The sequence below is a fragment of the Leopardus geoffroyi genome, chromosome B1 (genome assembly GCF_018350155.1).
Source record: "Leopardus geoffroyi isolate Oge1 chromosome B1, O.geoffroyi_Oge1_pat1.0, whole genome shotgun sequence".
NCBI classification, from domain to species: Eukaryota; Metazoa; Chordata; class Mammalia; order Carnivora; family Felidae; genus Leopardus; species Leopardus geoffroyi.
Window position 1 is genome coordinate 70,732,065 of NC_059327.1, and position 25,689 is coordinate 70,757,753.

At 36.7% G+C, this 25,689-nt stretch overlaps 1 protein-coding gene across 1 annotated transcript in view; it reads left to right on the forward strand.

Moving 5' to 3' along the window:
- Positions 1–25,689, forward strand: part of PDGFC (platelet derived growth factor C) — a 205,917-nt gene that overhangs the window by 130,153 nt on the left and 50,075 nt on the right. Inside the window, exon 3 of the mRNA XM_045464701.1 lies at positions 19,680–19,860. Coding sequence (XP_045320657.1) covers positions 19,680–19,860 — 181 coding nt within the window. The remainder of the gene's footprint in view (positions 1–19,679; positions 19,861–25,689) is intronic.

The following is a 25,689-nucleotide window of genomic DNA, read 5'->3' on the forward strand; positions in this document are numbered from 1 at the left end:
AGGGTGCCTGGGTGGCTCAGTTGGTTGAGCGTCCAACTCTTGATTTTGGCCCAAGTCATGTTCCCAGGGTCATGGGAATGAGGCCCACGTCGGGCTCCGCACTAATTGTGGATCCTGCTTGAGATTCTCTCCCTTCCCCCTTCCCCGACTCTACAAAAAGAAAGAAAAAGAAGAAAAAACAGTCTTCTGGAAATGCCACTGTTTCACATTAGTCCCCTCCATTCTCTTGCCATCCCACCCTCTTCTGAATAATGTCAACAGATTACCTGTGTGTTACCCAGCTCCATTCCTTCCCATTTTTGAGCTTTAAGAATCTTCTTCCTCTAGGGGCGCCTGGGTGGCTGAGTAGGTTGGGCTTCCGACTTCAGCCTCAGGTCATGATCTCGCTGTCCCTGAGTTCGAGCCCCGCACCGGGCTCTATGCTGACAGCTCAGAGCCTGGAGCCTGCTTCAGATTCTGTGTCTCCCTCTCTCTCTGCCCCTCCCCCACGCATGCTGTCTCTCTCTCTCTCTCTCTCTCTCTCTCAAAAATAAATAAACGTTAGAAGAAAATCTTTTTTCCTCTAAATTAAATTTAATATGAAAAAAAGAAAAAAAAGTTCACTGCTTAGAAGTCTATTAAGTGCTCCGTTGATTCTTTTATCATTTTAAACTTTTAGCTGGATAACTCAAGATCGCAAAGAATTCCTAAATAAAAGGGAACCAAGAAATTTTTGATTCACTATGCTACTAATAGTTATATAGTAAAGGACTTACCCATTATACACAATACTTTTAAAACTTCATTGCCCAAAGATTTTTCTTCCCCCCAAAAATTATTCCCCACAGCTGTTTGAAGCACTTGAAAAATGTTTGAATAAATTGTCAAATCCCAAGTACACTTTGCTCCCTGTCTACTGAGACACACAGATGGTTTCCCCATATGGCAGCTGATTTAACCCCCCTACCCCTTTCTCACCAGAAACCCCACACACTAACTTCAAAAACATCATCTACTTCTTGACCTTTCTATCTGTAGCTCTCCATCTCAGTCTGTCAGTTTGAATAAGCAAGCTAGTTCATGATATCAAAATATTTGTGTAAATGGAACCGGTCATAATTTATTGCTTCTAAAATTATTTCATGGGATTGTGGTAGGCACTGTTTTTGCTGAGGCATTGAGGTTAATCTCCGTGGAAATGAGGCCTGCACTGTATGTTATCCTAGGGTATTTTGAAGGGAAAAAAATCTCCCTAATCACAGTTTACTTACTATTTGTCTAGATTAGGAACTTCCAAATAAGTGGTTATAATAGTTGGACATCATTCTGCAAATGATGACACTCCTCTACTGAGCTTACCAAAATTCAGATACTTGTTTATACGTCTGAAGAACTTTAATATGAGGGATTTCTGAGAAAAGAAAAGGGAAGGTTCAAAGATCTATTCAGGGTTTTCCGTGTAGTGAGCAAAGAAAGGCAAGAAAACAATGAGGGAAGAAAGAAAGAAGAGAGGAAGGGAGGAAGGAAGGAAGAGAGAAAAGAAGGGAAGGAAGAAGATGACCAGAAGTTTGTCTGCAGACCGCGGTCCTTTCCTTATGCTTTCATTTACTGAGCCAGCTAGAGAAGCCAAGCAGATAGGTGCCATGGAAAAAAATGCTACTGTTTATTGAGCACGTACTGTTTGCCAAGCTGTGAACTAAATTAGTTGTCCACGTGACCTCTAATCTTTCTTCACTCCTGTTTACGGTACGTGCAATCCCTGTTTTGCGAAGGAGGGTGTGGGCTGAGAGAAGATATAAAAATTGTCCAAATACGCAGAGCTAGCAAATAGTAGAGATAGTAGTCATGCCTTTGATCCAAGGTACACTATTATATGAGAAGAGAATTATCACTGTCTCTGTTAGCTGTTGTATTATTTACTAGACAAGAAAAACATCATTATCTGCCTTACCTGTTCATCAAAAAACTAAATAAAAATCACACCTTGTAGAAGAATGCAAACTGGTAAGTAATGCAGTCATGATCACACGAACAGTTTATTTCCTATTTGATGATTTGGATAATAAAGTAGTTACTGGTTTACAACACATAATTCCACCCCAGAACTGTTTGCTAATAACAGGAATTTATGGTCATCAGTCTTTTACAATTGGTGCAAAGTTCAAGTTTAATTATGCTCTGGTTTACTGTGCTGCGGTGAGGAGATGTGAGTTTACTGTCCTATAGCCAGAGATTTAAGACATACTTATTGAATTCCCACCAAGAATAAGGAGGCCTGAGTGACAGAGCAGGAGCGATAACATAATCCTTGCCTTCAGGGAACATCTAAACTAGCCAGAGACACCTATGCTTGAAAGAAACAAGGTAACGTGAGATTAAATGTTAAATTGCGAAGAATAGAAGGTATGTGCTAAGTGTAGAAGCCTGAACAGAAATGAACAGCCTGGTAGAGGTCAGCAGGGTAACTGACAAGAGCCACCAAAAGTTGCTCTTTACCTTCCTGAACTCACCACTAGAAAGTAGCCTGTTGCTGAAATGACAAAATCTGATCTGAACATTGATCACGTTGAACAAAGATCCGTTTCTCAATGACAGTCTCAAAGGAGCCACACTCTCAAAATGCCAGCCTATAATCCAGGACTGAATGTGTTGCTTTTAAATGAAAAATATAATGTTCAGGATTCTAGTTTGACAGAGAAGAAAACAGATAGCCATTGGTGGTGGTTTATGTGGTATATGCAGCTTCTGTGCCAGTGTATGTTTTATGAAAGTGGACTGACAAAATAAGGCCTGCTTTTAAGGTAGATAAGCCTCACCCTGGGTGGGTAAATGGTATGGGGAAGGAGAAGGAAGAGTATGGGTCAGAGAGGCTTTAGGGAAGGCTATTGGAATAATCAGGATTTGCTAATGGGGGTCTGAAATAATGAGATTTCAGTGGGAAGAGAGGAAATAGACAAAAATATTTTGAAATAGACAAAAATATTCCAGCCAACAATTTACGGGATGGGCTGTGTGTGAGAAAGGAGATGGGTTACAGACCCCTTCATAATTTCATTCATCTCCTCTTCAAGAAAGCAGGTGGGGAGTTAGAGGGAAAAACTCCTCTTCGGTCATGCTTGTTACTTCCTTGAAAATGGTATACTGTTAAGTCAAAGATACTACTTGATGATAAAAATAAGGTTTGAGTTTACTTGAGAATATGTAATTCATACTACTTTCCCAGTCCTGTATTTAGTACAGTAACAACTAGTGAGGATGAGGTGTATGTATCTTCAATTAGCTGACCTCCCTGTGAGCCCTTGTTGGAGACGTATTTGAAAAAGGAACAGTAAGATACTTAAACCATAGAGTTAAAACACAGCAAGTTGCATAACCACTATCATGCTAGTGTGCCAGGGGTATACAGCAGATCAAAATGTTCCCCATGTAATGGCTAGCATGTGAGATAATGAAGGATGATTAACAGTGTAATGAATTTCATAAACATAGTGTCTAATTTCTGCCCCGAATAAACTCTAGTATCCTGGTTTTTTAAAAGCCACTTAAAATTATTTTTGAGAAAACTAGTCATTCTTATTTGTGAATAGCCAGAATTAGAGAAATAAGGAAAAAAAAATATGCAAGAGTGTAACTATGAGTTATATAGGAATATTTCAGCATCACATGTGTAATTGTGACTATTTGGTAGCCTAGTGTGTCTGAATATATTTGTATATAAATATGTATGTTAGTATATTATGTATCTGCAAACTCCATCATCCATCCATCCATCCATCCATCCATCCATCCATCCCTCACTAGTCATTTAGTCTCTCCTATGTATGGACCAAATACTGTGCTAAATATTTGGAATAGAGAGATTATTAGATGGGCCCTGGCTTTCAGAAAGCATTGACAAGGGGGCAAGCATGCAAGAAATATAATTCAAAGTGGTAATGGGTGTGGTGGTATGGACCATGCTGTGAAAATATTGTAGGCTTCCCAGAAAGCTTCTCTGAAGAGGTCATACTTAACTAAGGTCTGAAGGATTAGTGAAAATGTGCCAGCGAAGTGATGGAGGCAATACTGTTGGTAGGAAGAGATGTAATCAATCAGCTTTTGGAATATTGAGCCTTTTCAAGCAAAGGGATCCCATGCTCAATATTTTAAAAGTTGCCATTAGGCAATTTCTAAGTATATCCAATGAAATGTCCCGCCGTATGTGCTTGGAACCCATTAGTCATAACTTGGTGATATAAAGTACGTTCTTGACCTATGACAGGAATATTATTGCTGGAGTTGCTGTACTGAAAACTGTGATCACATTTGCCATCTGGTGAAATAGCTGTCTCGCCCAGGTTGAGGTTCACAAATGACTAAAGCCCTAAGTAGCCCACAATTACTCAGTTGCCCAAAGGTCTACAAGTCAAATGGAAAGTTGTCTGTGTTTCCCTGGAGTGTGGTATGGGGGCAGGGAGAAGAGGCACATTGCTTTCTCTTTTATTTTCTCTTATAGTTTGAGGTATTTGCGTTCTCATATCAACTACATGGAAAGGGACAGTGTCCATTCATAGTGTCATGGAGTAGAGTCTGGGGACACAATGACTTAAAAAAAAATACGCACTGCCTTCAAAGTGCTTATAGTCTAAGTTTATTTTTAGAATTGTCCTACGTTGTACAATATTTTAAAGACACGTAAGTGTGTATTTTCACTTTTTAAACTGGTTTAAATGAAAATACAAGCACTTTGTAATGTGAAGCCAGAATACATGCATTGCTATAAGTATACAAATTGGGACCTCAAATTTGCCCATATGTGTGATCATGAACAAGCTTCTCTGAGAAATTTCTGAACTAATAAGGTTTAATTTCGATCTGAGTCTATTAAAGTACTGAAATGATATTAGATGGGAGACTTCTCACTCTGCCAAATGATTTGGCACTTGTACTTTGTTGTTACCATTTTTTGTTTGTCCATAAAATTTATAAAATTAAGAGTTGAAATGTATGATTGATTCCTGGCATTTTCAGGGAGGGAAATTTAAGCTCAGTGAAACAAATAGGTAGATAAAAATATCTGAATATATGGGTAGAAGTGATGAGCTAATTCTAAAAAAGAGAGAGAGAGAGAGAGAGAGAAAGAGAGAAGCTGTCCTACCTCTTCTGTCAACGAATGAGAACTCTAAGAGAAAACATCTGGAGCAAAAGAGGAAATGAAGTGAGTGATACATTTGAAACTGTTAAAAACTGCTGAATTTTCTGGTAGCAACAGAACCTATTAAAAGCTATGGTAGGAATCCTGGATATTAAAGCACCTTGAAGGAGTAATTTTAACAGGATAAGGGTAGAAATAAATACAGAGCACAAGGACAAATGTTAAAAGTGAGAAGAGGAAAATAAAACAAACCTGAGTCCAAAAAAACCCTGCCTAGGGATATTGCCCAGGAAGGTGGATTTAGCCAAGTGGGCACTGAGCCTAGTATTTCTTATTTCCCTTTTCATGCCGCAAAATATGAAGTAATCGCCTTAGCAGGACTTATTACAGTGATCAAATCACCTAACAATCTGAAATGTTTCCTTTCATATGAAGATCTTGTTTTGTTTTGTTTCTGGAGAAAGGACTGTCTTTTTTTCTTCTTCTTCTTTTGAGGTTTTTTTTTTTTTTTTCTTTTTTTACCTCAGTCTATAGTCAGGTTCTGTGGAAAACAGAATTTTCTATATATCACATAAATCCTTCGTCACTGCAAGTGAAAGTGATGATCCTAGAAAAACACAAAAGTCAAACGTTTTCATATTTTTAATGTGTAGCATGAATAGAATGACTTGTTTCTCTGATTTCTGAAATCCTAAATTTCCCATAAAAGAGGTTAAATTATTTTTCTTTTGTCAAGATTTGAAGTCTCAGAAAATGTAATTAATGTCTATCTGTCACTAATTTTTTATTAAATAGTTTATTTTAGGCTCCACAGAATCTTGTTTCTCTAGTGAAGATTGATTGCTTCAAAATTGCTAAGTGAATTTTCTATAAAACATGTTTATACCAGCTTTACCTAATCCTGTCTCTGGAGTCTACATATATTTTTATGTTTTTAAAGTATTCTAAGAGATGAATCGCAGGTATTGGTAATGAACATCCTTAAAGTAAATACATACTTGCTTGGGGATAATATAAAAATGAAAGTGATATAAATAGAATTTTACCTTTTCTAACTTTACTGTAAATATCTATACCCTAGACACATACACATGTATGTGTGTATATATGTGTGTGTGTGTGTGTGTACATAACCCCATATATATATATATATACACACACATACACACATGTAGTGTATATAGTGATCACTGAAGAACAGGTTAAAAAAAGCAAACAAAACAGCAGTATAGTTGTTTGGAACATTGTTGTCACTTAGCACAGGTGAATGGAAAAACTAGAAAGTCTAGAAATCTAATAGAAATTACATTAGATAATAAAAATATATTCCATTCATTAAGCATCCTCTTTATGCCAGGTTCCATTCTATTATTACTTCTTGGCACCACTCTGATTGCTATTATAGCTGATAAGGGATCGGCGATATATTTTTTTATCAGAAGAGTCAGATGGAGCCTGTGTCCAATGAATTCTGAAATGTGCTTTCATGTTCTAAAGGCTGACCTTTTAAGGTGTGATTTGTGGTGCACAGTAAACAAACAAACAAAAAAAGGATTCGCCCTGTGGGGCAGCAATTCTAGTGTATGATAACTGTAGGCCCTCCTCGTTTGCCAGTTGGCACTTTGAAAGAGTTTTGTAAAAGTGACATATTAGGAAAAGGTATTATAACATTTCTATTGGAAGCAGTCACTTTCCTTGATGGGATTAAAGCTTCCCATGGTCAGAGGGTAGACCTTTCACAATACAGGACTCGGTGCATTTGTTGGCCTTTCAACACTCCTATTAGTAAGTGTTTTTTTTTTTTTTTTCCCCTCATTTCATAATACACTGGTATTTAGAAGCTGGTTTCCATGGATATTGCCTGTAGACAGTTACGATATTTGGTGATAATAGTTCTGTATAGACTTTAGAAAAAAATAAAATTTTCTAGAAAATGTTGTAGTGGATAATGTTCTCATAATATGTTCTATGTATTAATTGCATATTTTTTGACATACTACACATACAAAAGGAAATGTGATTGGTTTCTTAAGTGGTGGGGGGGGGAGCTATGAGTTTTTTGAAATGACCTTTTTTACTAACTGGTTCATTCCTTTACTTTGCCAAAGAGGAACCTGAAGGCTAGAACCATTTTATTTGAACACCTATTTCCTAAAATAATCAGTCCATCAATCAGGATTGAAATGTTCTGCTCTTCTGTTTGTCTTTATTAAAGTACAAGTCTATGGATCTGTTCTTAGATGTCAAATGTTGAATAATGAATTTTGCTGGAATGCCTAAAATTTCTTTTAAACTCTGAGAATATTTTTTTCAGATGCATTGACTATAAATCATCTCATCATAAATATTCAAATATGTATTCAAGTATAAATGTTCAAAGTAAATATTTAGAAGTTTTTTTAACACTGCTATTCAAGAACTGTACGTGAAATTCTCTAGTACCCTAAAAGGACAGATATTTCCATTTCCCTTCAGTATATTCTAAAACAAACTCATTTTATCATTTTCAGAGACATCATCACCAAAAAGTAAATTTATATATCTAAACATATGAGCCTAAATGCCTTATGCTGCTGATCAGCCATTTAAGTATTTTCTTTTAAAACCAGGCCTGAAGTCACGATAATGCTTTGACAAGCATTACATGAATCCTGTCCAGATTTTATTATCACACTCCTTAAATATTTCTCTTAGGCTTAGATCAATCCATATCTAGAGTACCTTGGTATTTGCAAGCGTAGCGATGATACGGCACAGATAAAAACTGAAAGAACCAATCCTATAGCAAAATCCTTTAAAGATGTCTTGATTAATGGTGCAATGGCCTTTTATAAATATGTTGAAGCAATGAAATTGTAAAAGAAGCCACCTGTAGGGTGCCTTTTGGTGGTGGTTCCTTGTGGAAATGATGCTTGAAAGTGTCTAGGTGTTAGGTAGATGAGAGAGTATATTCTTAGCCCTTCCTTCTTATCTTAAAGTTTGATACCCCTTAAGTAACTCTTTATACGTGCATGCCCATTTCAATATTCCAGGATATACTAAGCTCAGTAGTTGGGATGTTTTCAAGAAGTCCTCCTTTTTTTTTTTTTTTTTTCCTATTCCTACCTACCTCTACTGGTACTCTCTCCCTTTACTCTTACCCTATTCATTGAAAGTAGAAGGGGAAATGACAAGATGATAATCCATCAGAGAAAATGTTTGCTTTAGTCTAAATAGAATGAATATTAACTCCATTTCGTAATTTAGTTTCTCTAAAATCTTTCAGTACTACAGTGGTTCAGTTGTTGACACATAATAAAGGTAAATTGTTGATCATTCATAAGAACTGTTATTGAATTATTAATAATTTAATAGTGAATCACTCAGTATGTGTGTAATAAACAGCCACACACCACAGAGCATCACAGTAGGCAGGCCTAAATGTTAATGAGATCTTTTTTGGTAAAATTTATCACAAGATAGTAATAAAGAGTATGAGAAGTGTTCTTTAGAGAGGAACATGAATCTTACTTGGGCAGCAGCCTCTGAATTGACATCGATTTAGCCACCTAAATCTCTGCATTATTTCAGTAATAGTACTACGATATGAGGTGATGTTTCTGTAAAAAATGCATACATACATACAGGTAATAATTGAGAATAAGTAACCACATATTTCAATGGCTAATCAGTCTTCAAAAAAAAAAATTCTGAGCAAACAGGTGAGTGCTTGCAACATATTAAGTCGTTTAATGCCCACCACAGTTGTAACATTGATACTGCTTTTGCACTCATTTTATAAGAGTAGAGAATACTGGCACAGAAATTAAGTGTTTGGTATCTTCACAATCTATTGAGGAATCTGTCTTCTACTACAATGTAAAGAGCAACTGTTAATAATAGTAGCAACCATATGTGCTTATATTGTTTTGTCAGGTTAGAGTCTGGACAGTTACTTCCACACGGAAGAATGGCCAAGGGAGCTGGTTCTGGGGACTGGCATGAGCCAAAGTAGGGATCCATGCCACTTAGCAGTGTATCAGGAGCTCTGGGGACTGTTCTTCCACAGGGTAGACTCTTCCATGATTTGCATATATATGGCTGCAGTGATAGCAGTTATTTAACACACAACACACACACACACACACACACACACACAAACTGACCACTTTTTGAACATCGTATTTGTTAGGCACTATCGTAAAGACTTCATATGCATTCCCTCATTTGATCCTCACGACAATCTTGAGAGTTAATGAATAGTTTCCACATTTTTAAGGAAGAGGATCTGGAGAGTTTAAGTCAGAGTTCTCAATAGTGGATTATGAATACTGACATTTAGCTGGATGGTAAGTCTCTGTTGTGTTGTTTAACTAGGGGCAATATGGTCTAATGGTTAAGAATACAGACTCTGAAGTCTGAAGCAAGATCCCTCTTGCAATTCCGTTACTCTTAGCTGTAATGACTTTGCCTTGTTGCATGACTTCTTTGTACCTCAGTTTCCCCATTTATAATAGGGTTATAATAATAGTAGCTATGGATAGGGCTATGTTGGAAGATTGAATGAGTTGATAAAGTGCCTGGTACAGAGCATGTACGACAAAATGTTTGCTTTATTGTGGTGATTTCGTTTTATACAAATAATACTGAAGTCTTGTTTCTTAAAAATAATAGTGAAGTCATGGGTTTTTTTTTTGTCATTTAGTAATATTATGTGAATTTACTCATGCAGTGTTTATAATTTATTATTAAACTATTATTATGCACTTTTATAGTTCTACCGTGAAAGACATTTCCCCTGTACAGTTTCTGGCATTTGTTGTTAAAAGAAAAAAGACTACTGATATTTGCATATTGATCCTATATTTAGTCACTTTACTAAATTCTCCTCTAGCCCTGAATGGTTTTTAAAAGCCAAAAGCTTTGGAATGATCTTGGACACCTGTTTTTCTCATATCCTACACCAACTAATATGAGATGTACCTTAAATACAGCATTGGGGCATTGGGTGGCTCAGTCAGTTGGGCAGCTGACTTTGGCTCAGGTCATGGCTTCGTGGTTCATGGGTCCAAGCTCCCAGTCGGGCTCTGTGCTGACAGCTCAGACCCTGGAACCTGCGATTCTGTCTCCCTTTCTCTCTGCCCCTCCCCCACTTGCGTTCTGTCTCTGTCTCTCTCTCTCAAAAATAAACATTAAAAAAAAGTTTATATACAACATGTAACCATTCTTAACCTCTACCTCCCCTACCATGCTCTAAGCCACCCTATCCCATACCTACTTATTTCCAACTTCTTCCAATATCAGTGCCGACCCTAGACCCTATTGTAGTCTGTTCTCAAGGGAATCTATTATCAATTAAGGATCGTTTTTCTCTTCTCTTTTTATTACAACATATATTTTATTTTCTCTAAAACAGCTAGAGCTCCCTCTCCTCCCCCCAAAAACTTGTAGTGGTAAGAATGGCTAACCCTGTCGTGATTGTAACTTTAATGAGAACGATTTTAATTTTACTTGGTGTAAAACTTGCAGTTAGTTTCCATTAAATGACTTTTTACCATGATTTGAAAGTGTAGTGCTAGTCACATTTTACTCATTTTTTATCTGTAGTTGATTTTATCATGTTGTTTCAGTATTTACTAATACAATCCTATAGTTTTTCTCCTGTTAATAATACTAAAACTTCATTTTTTACCTTTGCCTTTATGTTCATAAACTACACCCATATTCTCTGATGAATTACTTTATCTTTTAATCCACTGGTGGGTGATATTTGATGAAATTTTATTTGGTATTTTTGCATTTCCCTCTTTATAAGTAAAATTGATCCTGATTTTAACTGTTTGATTTGCCATTTATAAGAACTTTGATATAAGGTTTTTTTCCCATTTATTGGAGATTTTAATTTTTATTTACTTTTTCCAACCTTATTGAGATATAATTGGCATATAACATTGTGTAAGTTTAAGGTGTGCAATGGGTTGATTTGATACACTTCCATATCTCAGTGTGCTTACCACCAGAGAGTTAGCTAACATCTTCATCAAGACACATAATTCCATTTCTTTTGTGTGATAAGAACATTTAAGATCTAATCTCAGAGCACCTGGGTGGCTCAGTTAAGCATCTGACTCTTGATTTCATGTCAGATCATGATTGCAGGGTCGTGAGATCAAGTCCCTCATCAGGCTCTGCACTGAGCATGGGACCTGCTTAAGATTCCCACTTGCTCTCTCTTTCTATGCCTCTCTCTAAAAAAAAAAATCTAATCTCTTAGCAACTGTAATATATATAATATTATAAACTATATCCACAAAATTTAGGCTAGTTTATTTTATTATTAATGTAGGTAGGTATTGTCAAATATTTGCTATGGATTTTCAGTTTCTTCTAGAGTTATTAGTTTACTTTTTCTGCTTTTTCAGTCAACTTTGATAATTTACATTTTCCTGGGAAGTCATCAATTTCATTTAGCTTTTCAGATTTCATTGGCATAAAGTTATACAAAACATACTTACAAACTTTAAATACTTTTTTTTAAGTTTATTTATTTTGAGAGAGAGAGAAAGAGAGAGAGAGAGAGAGAGCATGTGAGTGTAAGAGGGGCAGAGAGAGAGGGGGGGAGAAACAGAACCCCAAGCAGGCTCAGTGCTATCAGTATGGAGCTTGATGTAGGGCTCGAACTCACGAACTGTGAGATCATGACCTGAGCTGAAATCAAGAGTCGGACACTCAACTGACTGAGCCACCCAGTCCCCTTAAATACATTTTTCTCTTACTATCTTCCTCACTCCTAATTATGTAAATTCTCGGTCATACTCTCTATTTCCTTCTCTCCCCCCTTGTCCTCTCCCCCTTTCCCTCCCTCATTCCCTGTATCTGTCTATCTCTCCTTTCTGAGAACCAGCTTTTGGTTTTAATTATAAATTCTAATTTTGGCTTCAAATACATCTCTTATACTTTCCATTTCCATTAGTTTTCACCTTATACTTTGATTCGCTTAATTTTTCTACATTTATAGGTTGAATTCATGAGTTCCAGATTTGCAGTGTTTTTATTTAGTAAGAAGATAAATTGAATCTATTAATTGCCTTCCATAAACTAGCCCACCATGTACAACATAACCATTTCTCACAGGTAGAACTATCATATTTCCCTGAAAATTACTTCATCATGTGTTCTCAGCCCTCTGAAGCATGCTTGGCGGTTTGACTTACACATTTTCTAGGTAGCTTTAAAACTATCCATAGAGAGTGGCGCCTGGGTGGCTCAGTCGGTTAAGCGTCCGACTTCAGCTCAGGTCACAATCTCGCGGTCCGTGAGTTCGAGCCCCGCGGTCCGTGAGTTCGAGCCCCGCGTCGGGCTCTGGGCTGATGGCTCAGAGCCTGGAGGTTGCTTCCGATTCTGTGTCTCCCTCTCTCTCTGCCCCTCCCCCGTTCATGCTCTGTCTCTCTCTGTCTCAAAAATAAATAAAACGTTAAAAAAAATTAAAAAAGAAAAACTATCCATAGAGAATTTAGAGTAGCTAAAAATAAATACACTAGTACCTTCCTTATCCACAGTTTCAGTTACTTGTGGTCATTTGAGGTCTGGTCGCAGATGATCCTCTTTGTGCTATATCATCAGAAGGTCAATAGTACTTAAGACAGCTTCATAGTGTCTATGTCATTTACCTTACTTCAGCTCGTCACGTAGGCATTTTATCATCTCACATCATCACGAGAGGAAAACAGGTGAGTACCGTGCAATAAGATATTTTGAGAGACAGAGAGAGAGAGAAAGAGAAAGAGAGAGGGACCACATTCACATAACTTTTATTATGATATATTGACATAATTATTCTATTTTACTATTAGCTGTGGTTTTAAATCTCTTACCATGCCGAAGTTATAAATTAAGCTTTGTCATTGGTGGCATGTATGTGTAGGAATAAACAGTAAATAAGGGGTTTGATACCGTTTGAGGTTTCAGGCACCCACTGATGAGCTTGGAACATATCCCCTGCAGATGAGGGGGACTGCTGTATTACCAAATTGATTCAAACAAATACTTGGAAAACGTATGTGCCCACATGACCAAGTTTTATTTGAATGACCCTGAATGTTTCTCTAGCCGTTGAATAAAACCATTTAGCCAATTTGAACAAAGACACAAATTCTCTTCAGTGAGGCCTCAAAATAAAGCAAGTATAATTATGGATGCATATTTCAAATACAGTGCATAGAGTGGCTTAGAACTTAAGGGTTCTGGAGTTAGCCGTGGGTTCTAGAGTTCTACTGCCGAAGTGGAAGGAAGCCTTGCCTCTGCATTTAGTCTATGTGACCTTGACTAGGAGCTTAGGTGCCCTGTATTTTATAACCTAGGAAATGGACACAGTAGCAGTATCAACTTTTTGTGATTTTTTTTTTTTGTGTGTGTGTGAGGGTCAAATGAGTTTGTGAATAAAAAGCAATTGATAAAATTTAATTATTATTTTAAAATTCTTTTCAGTATGTTAAAGTGTATGTAGACATTTTGGTGTCCAAGTAGGGATCTGAAACTTGTGCGAATGAGTAGTATTCTGCTAAGCTGAAGTATAATCCAGTAAGCACTGTGGAATAATTGGCATCTTACTGATTTTATTACCTTTGCCAACAAACTTGGGCTCCAGGTGACACTTGCAGAGCTGGGTCTTTTAAGATCCGCATGTATTTGTTGGCAGGGTCTCATACTACCGTCGGATTCGGTAATTCATGAGGTAGGTTTAATTGATGGGGTTTTAGTGAGTTTGAATGAGAAGCAGCCTATTTTGCAGGGTTGGTTTATTTTTGTTGAAGGAAGCAGGGTGTCTGACAATTCTGTTTACCAGGGAATTTATTTCTTCGGTTTACTCCTTACAATTCTTGCGAGTTGGAAAGCAGTCCTCATGCCCTCACAGTTTTTGAATTCCCACATGAGAACGAAAATTTTGTCTACAATACCAGACTTGTTTGTTAAACATAAAAGGACATAAATCCTCCATGGGTCCCCAGGGGTATGTTAGAGAAAGGGAGTGATCATTATAAACCACTTAGCGCTGTGTGCTCTGTATCATGTTGCCGTGAGAAAGTGATGTTTGATTGGCTCATAAAATAGGTTTAGTAAATCCTTTAAATACTGATGTGAGCAGTTGTGCATGTTGGAAATTAATACCTGAGAGTGTATTATAAGGATTACCGTGTCTCCAGAACAGTCACCTGGGCATGTGTAGATTTCGGCGTTTAAGGAAGATTACGTTTTGTAATTTCACTTTCATGTGTCAAATGTTGCTTGGTTTTTTCATTCCCCTTTCATTTGGCTGCAGCCTAGAAACATCTTTGTCATTGTTTTCTCTCTAACTTGATGTTTTGAGCGATGCTATAGTATATAAACCAATGGACTTCCGCAATTAACTCCGTCTGCAAATATCGTTTTATCAGAAAAAAGAAAAACTTCAACTTATTGGGGAAGACAACTGGCTTTAATGCATTAGTCTTTTTCCAATCGTGCTCCATATTCTCAAACATTTAAAGGAAATGTAGAATCAAGTGGCAGTGATTTTTTGCTTTCATTTTTTCTGTTTTGAAGATTACACACAGTAATGAGGCATGGGAATACTTTACAGGTGGATCTTCACTTGGTCTATTTTACCTGATCTTGAATATGACTTAAGTTTTAAAAAAATGCTATTTTTGTAACCATATCCTTTAGCAAGGGGATTTACGGTTTCAAGAGAGAAAACTAAGCCTTGGTAAATAATGATGGTATTGGTATTTTTCAGCTCCATACACAGCTAAACAGCTGTCGAGTATGATCATAAAAATTGATGGTCGAATAATTGGGTGGAATATTGGGTGAACAATAGAATTATATTGTCATAGGACACCGCTTGTGAACAAAATCTTAAAAGTTTACTGTGAAACAGTAGCATATGTTCGATTCTGCTGTTTTATACACACACACACACACACACACACACACACACACACAAAACAGTACTTTTTTAGATGTCCATTTCATTTAACCTTCATGGAATGCAAAACTATGTAGATTTTTAAAGCACTGTGGTAAATGTGTGCACCACATTTACGTGGTGAGCATGTGTGAGCATGTAAGAATTAATTGCCAGCTGTCTAACTGCAAATCCAGAAATTGTTATAAAGATTATAAAGATTGATTTTTTTTTTTAATGGCATCAAATTCAGTAGAAAATCTTCATGAAGAAAGTCATGATGTACTTCTCTTATTTGCAGGACAGGGATTTTTGTTTCAGGATCTAAGATAAAGCCAAGTTTAATTTTAATCATTCCTTAATAAGTTCTTAACATGCATAATCCAGATATTTCTGTGTGGTCAAAAACTCCTTTTAAGTACTTCTAAAGAACTTACAAATCACATCAATACGTACTAGTGTTTATTTTCGAACAATAAGAAGAAAAGTGTGTAATAGTAAAATAGTTAACGTGAATTGTTTTGGTTTTCTTGCATATGATCTTTTCTCATACAATGCTTCTATTAGATAATTTTGAAAATGGACTGAAGTACATTTTTGACAGTTTGTGTTCTGCCCAACCAGTTTATTGAAATGACTTCGTAATTGCCAAACCCAAGGGATACTTTTTGGTTTTTAGCGTCTTTGACCTTTCTTTGGCATTGGTACCGTCAGCACTGTGGGTCTCTTCTGTTTCTGGTGGATATTTCTCTTCCCTCTTTGCTCAGTTCTGTGGCATCCCTCATAGTGGCTTTCCCCAAGTTCCCCTGACTGTTCCTTTTCAGGATGTGTTTGTTACAGGATCTCTTCTTTCTACCCACATTGTAATGTTATCATTTCCTGGCATTCCTCAGAGAAGTGGTGATTCTGTTTCCTGCCAGTGTTACTCCCTCAGTGAAATCTCCATGGCTGTGCCTCTTAGGCCCACATGGGCAAATAATGTGAACGAATGACGATCTGGGCATTTAAACAACAACAACAACAACAACAAAAACAACAACAAAGAAAGTAGATGGGTTTTTTTTTTTTTAATGTTTATTTAATTTTGAGAGAGACAGAGACAGAATGTGAGTGGGTTAGGGGCAGAGAGAGAGGGAGACACAGAATCCGAAGCAGGCTCCAGGCTCTGAGCTGTCAGCACAGAGCCCGACGAGGGGCTCGAACTCACGAACCATGAGATCATGACCTGAGCTGAAGTCAGGCGCTCAACCCACTGAGCCATCCAGGCGCCCCTGAAAGTAGATGGGGATCTTTAAAGACAGAAAGAACATGTCTTTCCACTTGGTCCCAGTCTCAGTTGCAGTGAACGCATGAAGGCCTGGTGTTCATTCCTTCATCCGCCAAATACTGATACAGTATGTACTATGTTCCTGACACACAGGCGTTAGGGATAAGGCAGGAAATTAAAGACACCTCCTCTTCTGGAGCCGACACCAATTCCAGAGATCTGAACTTCATGGACTCATCCTAGGGCTAATGATACTTAGTATTACCAGATCTTCAAATTTAACATGTAAAAAAGCCAGAAATCCAGATATTCTGTGCCATTCCACTCTTTAGAATCTTGACTTAAATTTGTAAAAAGAAACAGAGCCTACTAAAACCGCACTTCCCTGTTTGCTACATTATGCCTACAAAATATTCTACCCAAAGGCCTTCCCACCTACGCCTTTCTTCCAGCTTGATCTTCATCTGCTTCTTTGTTCCCCACCTTCTATTCCCAGCCCACCGTGCTGGGCCCCTTCTTTCTTCTGTTGCATCTTACACATTGTCCTTCTCGCTACAATGCATTTCCATTTCCCCTCCTTTCACCCCCGCTCAGTCAGTACTCATTGACAGCCCAAATGTTCCTTTGCAAACCAACCCTAATCTCACTGTATAGAATTACTCCTACTCTGCCAGTCTTCCACAGTATTGCCTACGTACTCTCATTAGAGCACTTACCAAAGTGTTTTATGGGCCCTGAGCCCAAGGAAGCTATAGTTTCATCTTTAAATCCTAAGAATCTAGCAGAACACTTTGCACCAAGTGAGCACTTCATAAATGCTTACAGAATGATCGACCAGGTCCCAAATCTGGCTCTCTTCAAACTAGCAACAGTGGTAACCTACATTAGATAGGTTTAGGGGAAAACTTCCCAAGCAACAGATACAAAAAAAGCTTTGTTTCACATGTAAACTATCTTGATATGAAAATTATCCTTTCATATAAAATGGTAGTTATCAACTTTTATACCAAGGAAATCTGAAATAACTACGTAGGTCTGTTCTTTTCTAATTTTTTTTAATGTTTATTTATTTTTGAGAGAGAGAGAGAGAGTGTGTGTGTGAGAGAGCAGGGGAAGTTCAGAGAGAGGGAGACACAGAATCCAAAGCAGGTTCCAGGCTCTGAGCTGTCAGCACAATGCCCCCGATGTGGTCCTTGAGCTCCCAACGGCGAGATCATGACCTGAGCTGAAGTCGGACATTTAACCAACTGAACCACCCAGGCACCCCTACTTAAGTCTGTTTTGTCCAAGTCCTCTAACCCCTAACCCCACCACTTTTCAGGCCCACCACACACATATATACCAAACTCCCAGAATAGTTCCACCGGTCGATTTACACGTTTGTCATTGATGACCGAGACTTGTCGTGTGATGTAGCAGGTGTTCTCCCCTTTGTATTTGAGTTTTTTTATTTATTGCTTTCAGACTCCCACAGTTATATTAAAAGCTCATGTGGAGGAGGGGGTACGGGATGCAGGATGGAAATGAAGGACAGCTTTATTGAATGGCAGCTGTGAGCCAACGGTGTTTTAGGTACACACATGTCTCCTGTCCCAAAGTATCCCTGAGAGCTAAGTAGCATCATCCTCAATTTAAGACCAAGCAAAATGAGGCTGAAACAAGTTAAGTTACATGTCATAAGCGAGTTCTGGATACTTCTTCAGGATGAAGATTTATAAATAGAATTGGCCCGTTACATACTCTGTATATAATTTTCAATATTTTTTTCTTCTGTAAATTCAGTACTGCACAAAACATATTATTTTTGTTGTCTAGTATCTACTGAATTTATATTTTTGAAAACGCCTACCCGTGATTCTCAACCATGTCAGACCTACATTTTAAGAAATGTTTTTGCAGTGTCCTCTTTAGTATTCTCGAAGGAAGTTCATAGAAGTGATCATCTATTTATATACACAATTGTTTGAAATATAAATATAATGGCATGTGTGCTATATAAAGCTAAAATAACAGAGTAAGTTTTATGAAAATAATGGATTTAAAATCATAAATACATATGCACAAGTATGCGAGGAAAATGCAAGGAAGTAGATATTTGCATCTTTTAAGTAGATTCATTGTGAATATGACAGTTCTAGATATAGACGAATATGTATATGTTTAATTGGTTTAATTGCAATACAGATTGTATAAGCAGTGTTTCTGTTCATGATATGTTTTTTCCAAAATAGTAAGTCTTGCTAAGTTCCAAAACATAGAAACTTTCTTCAACTTATTTGATGGTTAAATTTCTGGAAAATTTGGTTTTACCTGAAACTGCAGAACATATTTGTGCTTACATGTGAGACAGCATTAGTTTCCAGACTCAGAGGAACTACATCAAAAATTTCACCTACATAAACGTCCAGTGAACTGTTTGAAAGGCATGGAGAACACGGGGCCAATACTCACTTCTGGGACTTTCCATTATTGAACATTGTTGGACTGTGCCTGCCACGTGTCATAGTGCTATCCCCACCCCTGGTCTCAGTATAAGCCAAAATGCCTCTGAAGATTCTGGAATGTTTCTTAAGAGGCAACACTGCTCTGGATGAGTACCACTGATCTAAACCTTTCAAACCAAAATTAACATTTGTTGGAAAAATATTACGTATTCCTTATGTTTAGGATACTGTGTGCATTGCAGTGCAAATTAGAAGTATATAAAAACTGATTCCTTTCTTCAGGGATTTAACAGACTATGAAAATGGATCATTTGCATACATATAATGAATATTGAACATATGTGTTTATCAAAAAGAGAAAGATGACGGTGAACTGAGAACACCCAGAAAGGTCTCACAGAGGCAGACTGGTACAAAGTGAGATTTGAGGGGTGTGTATATAATGATGCGGCTGTAGAGAAGCTTGCCTCAGAGATGAGGAAAGGGAGCCAAGGAGTCTGACTAGGGTGAAAGCGTTACTGTTGGAAAGTAATGGGCGATGAGAATAGCACTTAAAATTGGAGTAAAACTATCATGTCCAAATGGAAATTGCATTGACTAATTCATAAGTTGAATGTCAGATACGGTTGCTCCCTACAAAATATTTAAGCCTTGAGATGGCTATTTTTAGTGAATTTGGAGTTCATCACCAGCAGCACTAGAGGGCTTAGAATGGAAGAGTCATTTTGCCCACATTGAGAAAGCATTTTCGATTGTGCCTCTTCTTTGGAGTATTTGATTATATTGACCCAGTTAAATTTGGAATGGACTCCTGGCTCTGGTCCATAGATAGCTGCCTTGTATCCATGAACATGGAATTTGAATTGCTAAAGTAACAAATCATGCTATGATCATGTGATGTTATGTCTCTTTTGCCTTTGTTTCTTGCAGGTATGATTTTGTAGAGGTTGAAGAACCCAGTGATGGAACTATATTAGGACGCTGGTGTGGTTCTGGTACAGTGCCAGGAAAACAGATTTCTAAAGGAAATCAAATCAGGATAAGATTTGTATCTGATGAATATTTTCCTTCTGAACCGGGGTTCTGCATCCACTACAACATTGTCATGCCAGTAAGTACCACTTACAGATCCCCTGATTTAATTGGGTCAGTTATTTGCTTACCTTAAAAAAAGAAAAAAAAAAGGTGGGGGGGGGGAGAATCAGGAAAAACCAAAACAAAACCTTTTCCCTATGTTGATTTTTTTTATCCATAAACGTCACTGTAGTTATCACAAATAACTTAAATTCCATCACTACAGATCGTTAATCATTGGCCATGTTAAATACCTTTTCAGAGTAATGAAATAAAACATGTTTTTTTATGACTTTGAGGAGAAACCCCCTACCCAACTCCCCTGCAACTCACTATTCATTGTTTGTGGGAAGTTGCATAAGTTCATAGCATTTTCTCTTGGAAAAAAAAAAATAGGAAAATCTGTATATTTATTGCTCTTCCCATTTAGATAATCATCAAAATTTGGACTATATAAAGTCTTCCTGAATTTCAAGTTTGAGTCATATTAAGTAATAAAATACAATTTTATTTTCTAGCATTTTTGTAGAATTTTCTTATGTGATACTCTTTTGCATTTTGCTAAATGTTACTCTTAAAGAGATAAATTTTGAAGCTTACACAGGATTCTAACAGTTCTAATTTTCAAATTCATTTATATATTTGTTATGAATACATTGCAGACCTAGAAAGCCAGCACTGTTTGATATCAATACCATTTTAGCTAAATTCATGTCTGTAACTGCCCTAAAATTCCGTATTCTTCAGTGATGTTTTACTTTTTCTCCCCCATTAAGGTGGCATCTTTCCTTTTCTGGACCTGCCAAAAATTTATTTTTTATGTGTGTGGTTTATGAACATGTACACAACATTTTGTGCATCATATTTTTCTTTTTATCGAGAGAAGTAAACTTACTAGCTCTTTCTAAAATCAGTGTTTTAGTAAAATATACTTTAAAAAGTAGTCATCTGTATTATCCTACTTATGCTAATATTTATCCTGCTTAAATAATACTTGTGGCTGTTCATGTTTCAAAAAAGAAGTTCTGAACTTTTCACTGGAACTTAAGACACCTATTTGGTCTTTGTTACTATAGTTTTAGTTATATCCTGGCGATTTGTATCCTTTACATATTATTTCAAACATTCATATCTATTTGTTGCACAACAGAAATATTAAACATGCTTTTACTATTTTTATCACATTACTTATAGTAATTCTGAAGTACTCTTACAAATATGCTGATGTCACCTAGTATACGTTTTAAATATAATCAATAATATCACCACTTAAAATAACATAAAAATTGATATCTTCAATACTTTTGACAGGAGATTTAACAAATCAGCAGGCACTCTGGGAACATAACATAATGTGGGTTACATGCATTAACATCTGTGTTCTTACTGGATATAAGAACAATGCTCATGGCAGGCTAACAGTTCATGAAGCCAATTAGAAAATATGGAATCAATATTAAACTTTATATGTTATATTCTTATTGTAATGTTAAGTAGAACTTTCTTTTTTCGGTTGCCCAAATTCAAGTCTGTGGAACATTAAGGATTTGATTAAATTAATAAACTTAAATATTATTGCAGATATAGCTAAAAGAAACCATAAATTCAAACTGAAGTAGAATAATTTATTGTGTAAAATCAACATTAAGGGAGATAGCTCTAAACTATATGTCATAAATAAATTGTGAATCTTGATCAGTCACCTTATATAGATTATTTAAGATATCCACACCTCTGTTCCATGATGAAATACTTTTTGCCAGTATAGGATCTCTACCATTTTTAGTTAATTTCCAAAACGTCTCTTGCTTTCATAATTTAGTATTTTTCTTTAAATTTATTAAAATTGAAGACTTTTATCTAGAAATGAGGAATGCTAATAGTAGACAAGAATGAGCATTTTCAAAAACCACTCTTGGTATCTATCGATACTGTTTTCAACAACCACTATTGATATTGTGATGATTTGTTTGAATAAAGCCACTACGAATCTGTCTAACACACTTTCACAGTGTCTTACTTTAGAGAATTTATGAAGTTAAAATTTTTTTTTAATTTTTTTTTTTCAACGTTTATTTATTTTTGGGACAGAGAGAGACAGAGCATGAACGGGGGAGGGGCAGAGAGAGAGGGAGACTCAGAATCGGAAACAGGCTCCAGGCTCTGAGCCGTCAGCCCAGAGCCCGACGCGGGGCTCGAACTCACGGACCGTGAGATCATGACCTGAGCCGAAGTCGGACGCTTAACCGACTGCGCCACCCAGGCGCCCCATTACTTTAGAGAATTTATGAAGTTAAAATTTTTTAAGTCTGAGATGGCAGAGGGAGATAGGACTATACTTTCACAAAGTTGTACAGTCCACATCTTCAGTGTGTGTAGGTAGCATATGTAGTGTTCTTAAATATATAAAGATGAAACAATTAAGTTTCACTCAAAAAACGTAATGATGGGTGTTATAACACAGCAAAGGTTTTATTTATCCCTAATCTGTGACAAAATAAAACTTGAAACTGTGGTGCGCCTAGGTGGCTCAGTCGGTTAAGCGTCTGACTTCGGCCCCGGTCATGATCTTGCAGCTTGTGAGTTCGAGCCCCGCGTCAGGCTGTGTGCTGACAGCTCGGAGCCTGGAGCCTGGTTCAGATTCTGTGTCTCCCTCTCTTTCTCTCTGCCCCTCCCCAGCTCATGTTCACACTCTGTCTCTGTCAAAAATAAATAAACTTAAAAAAAAATTAAAAAAAATTTGAAACTGAGAAGATACTTATATTTTAAATAAACTCTCTTCTTCCCATTATATTACTTTAATATGTATAACTAACAATCATCCTGCTACAGAATAAGACATGAAAGCTAAAATATATATATGCCAACATCAAGGGTTGTATTTTTCTAATTTTATGACTGCATGGGTTAGCTAGTTGTATAACTCACGGAGTTGTGTGGATTAAATAAAATACGTAAAGATAAAAACACAGGAAATTTATAGTGTTGTGCTCAGTTCTGGGGCACATTAGAGGTTCTTAATAAATACTTGAATGCTGAGTTGATGATACCATTCACTCACTCCAGCTTAACTAACAGAAGATTCACTGACAGCTGTATTTTTATCTGTGAGAGTATATCCTGTTCATGAGCCTTGAAATGAGATAAAGCATCATAGGGTCTGTAGTAATTACCATCCATCCTCTTGACTCAGAAGGGCCCCGCCACCTGAATTTGACCTGCTATTGGAGATTTACTGTGATTAAGATCAGAAACTGCATCTGAGAGACTTTAGATGAAAGGTGTATCACCGGGTGCATCATTGAAATTAAATTCAGTGCATTTTTAAATAGTTATTGAAGTTGTTTGATAAGCTGTAAATATGGGAATTGACATTCTCCTGACATCCTTTGAGCCATGTTTTGCATGGCACCGAAGTTGACCTGTGCTGGCCTGCAGAACATGGAAATATGTAGAAATATACATAGGACATCTTCTATTAATTTGTCTTATGCTCAGGAAACCAGCAGCCATTGGATTGCAAGAAACAAGAGAATTTGATGTCATGGTCCTTGTTGCCTAATAAATATGACTTGGTGATTTTGATATTCCCAGATTGTTCAGTTCTGTTGGGTTTAAATCTATTTTGACTATTTATCTACCATTTCGTAGAATCCTTTCTCTTGGTTCCTTGTATGCCTCTTCCCCAACACAGCCACACTCCTGTTCTCAATAACTGCCTACAGAAGGGTGAGATTTGGTTAGTGAAAAGTTGACGAGTGATTTTGCTGTTAAGCCTTCCACAATGTTTTGAATTATCATTGTGTGTTGCTAAATGACATCCTTCCCTCCATGGCCCTCCTCCCCACAATATTATTACTAGCCTGGAAAGATCCATCAATCTTATCTGTGTATCAATGAATGAAAGCCTAAGGGAAGAAAGTTTGCCTTTTCAAGAACAGACTTAAAAGTTCTTGTGGCATTTGCTCAAGGGCACATGCCCCTCCAACCCCTGGATCATCTCTAATACTTTTTTTTTCTTTTTTGTCAAGGATGTACTTCATAATTAGCACACCCAGCTCCTCAAAGGCATTGGTCTCATTGACTGCAAACCCACCCTTGCAAAATAGGACCTTGGGGACCACTGGCCACAATGGTCTCCTTTAATTTTCTAATGATAAAAATGATAGGAACCATAGGTCCTTAGTGGACTATTAGATTCCCGAACTGAGGTTTGCTACTGAGTGCCTAGCACACCCTGAAGCACCTGCTCACTAGTATCTCATGGTAGTTCAGCCAGTTCCCCTGGGAGTTGTCTAACCGCACCCCCCCCCACCCCAGAGCTGTACTGACTTCTCATTTAGTATGTGTTACCTCTGTTAATGTTGTATAATAGTGCTGTTTTGTCAGCTAGAGCACTGAAGAATCACACTAATGACACCAGGTATTCTCCTGGTCCTGATATATTAGAACTAGTCTCTCTCTCTCTCTCTCTCTCTCTCTCTCTCTCTCTCTCTCTCTTCCTCCCTCTATCTCTCTTTCTCTCTCTCTCGTTCTGGTGGGAGTGGAACATCCCAAGTAGTTCAAGAAATTGGTGCCTACTTATGGCATTATAACCATTAATGTGTATAATCATACTCATCAGCTTTTTTATAATTAGCTTAATATTTTGCATCTGTTCACACATGAACAAAAACTTCGAGTTTAATCAGTTCTTTTCTTTTTCTGGGACAATTACGGAGAAAGTGTATTTTAAGATTCTTTATAGTCTACAAGTAAGGGAGACCATTCTGCAGCCTTCTTTTGGAGCATGAATGGATATGTTTGATTCTAACTAACCTTTAAGTCTGGTTGATTCTATACCAACTTTAGATAGTATGTAGCTCAGCAGTAGAATTCTAATACATTAGTTAAAATTTTCAGAAACAGTGTTGCCATACATGTTGCCATTAAAAACTATGTTCATAACCACATAAATTTACTACATAAATTTAAAATGTTAGCATTTCAGTGTTATTTTCGAGAATTATTTATGGAAATATATACCCCCTTATGCCCCATTAATAAGTAATGAAAAATAAATTCATGCATATTGATGCCAAACAATATACATTCAGCTTTTATGATTGTGCATAAGGAGTTAATAATGTCTTTGATTTTTTTTTCCCCTTCATGCTAAAAAAAAAAAAAAAAAAAGGCCTGGTAGATTAGCAGTGAGAGATTGTTTGGGAAGAAATGAAGCAAAACTGAAATAAAACAGTGCAAGCTTGTTTCTGTTTGGAGGCCACACACATTGAGAGCCCAGCGCACATTTCGGATCTCTTACAAAGAAAAGAAAATTTCTTGTTTAATTTTGGAGTAATTTATAATAGATTATGTATGTTTTACTCTGTGTACTGTAGCATAAGCACCATTATTTAAAACTGTTAGCAAACCTACAAAGGCTGAAAAATAGCATCTTTTCTTCTAGCATCAAAAGATCTTATTAAAAGTTTATTTGTAAGAAAATAAGCCTTAATATAAAAATATTGCATATTTTTATCAGTTACTTCAAAAACCCATACCTATTTTGAAATAAAATATACAAATCCAAATATGAATATTTTTAGTGGTTTCATTCTTTACATATAAAACTATTTCTTTTGAGTATAATGTTGTTTGTTATATTTATATATCTGTTTTAAAACAGTTATGAGATTTGAGGATTTTTTTTCTCTCTTTCCAAAACTGGTGAACACTTTGAAGGATGATTAAACTACTATTTATTAATTTATTTTAAAACAGTGTTTTTGAATATTGTATTTTCCAGAATTTTTTAATTTAAGCTTCCTGATCAGAAGTAATAGCATAATATTTTCAACAATTCATCTGCTCTCATTTTTTAATG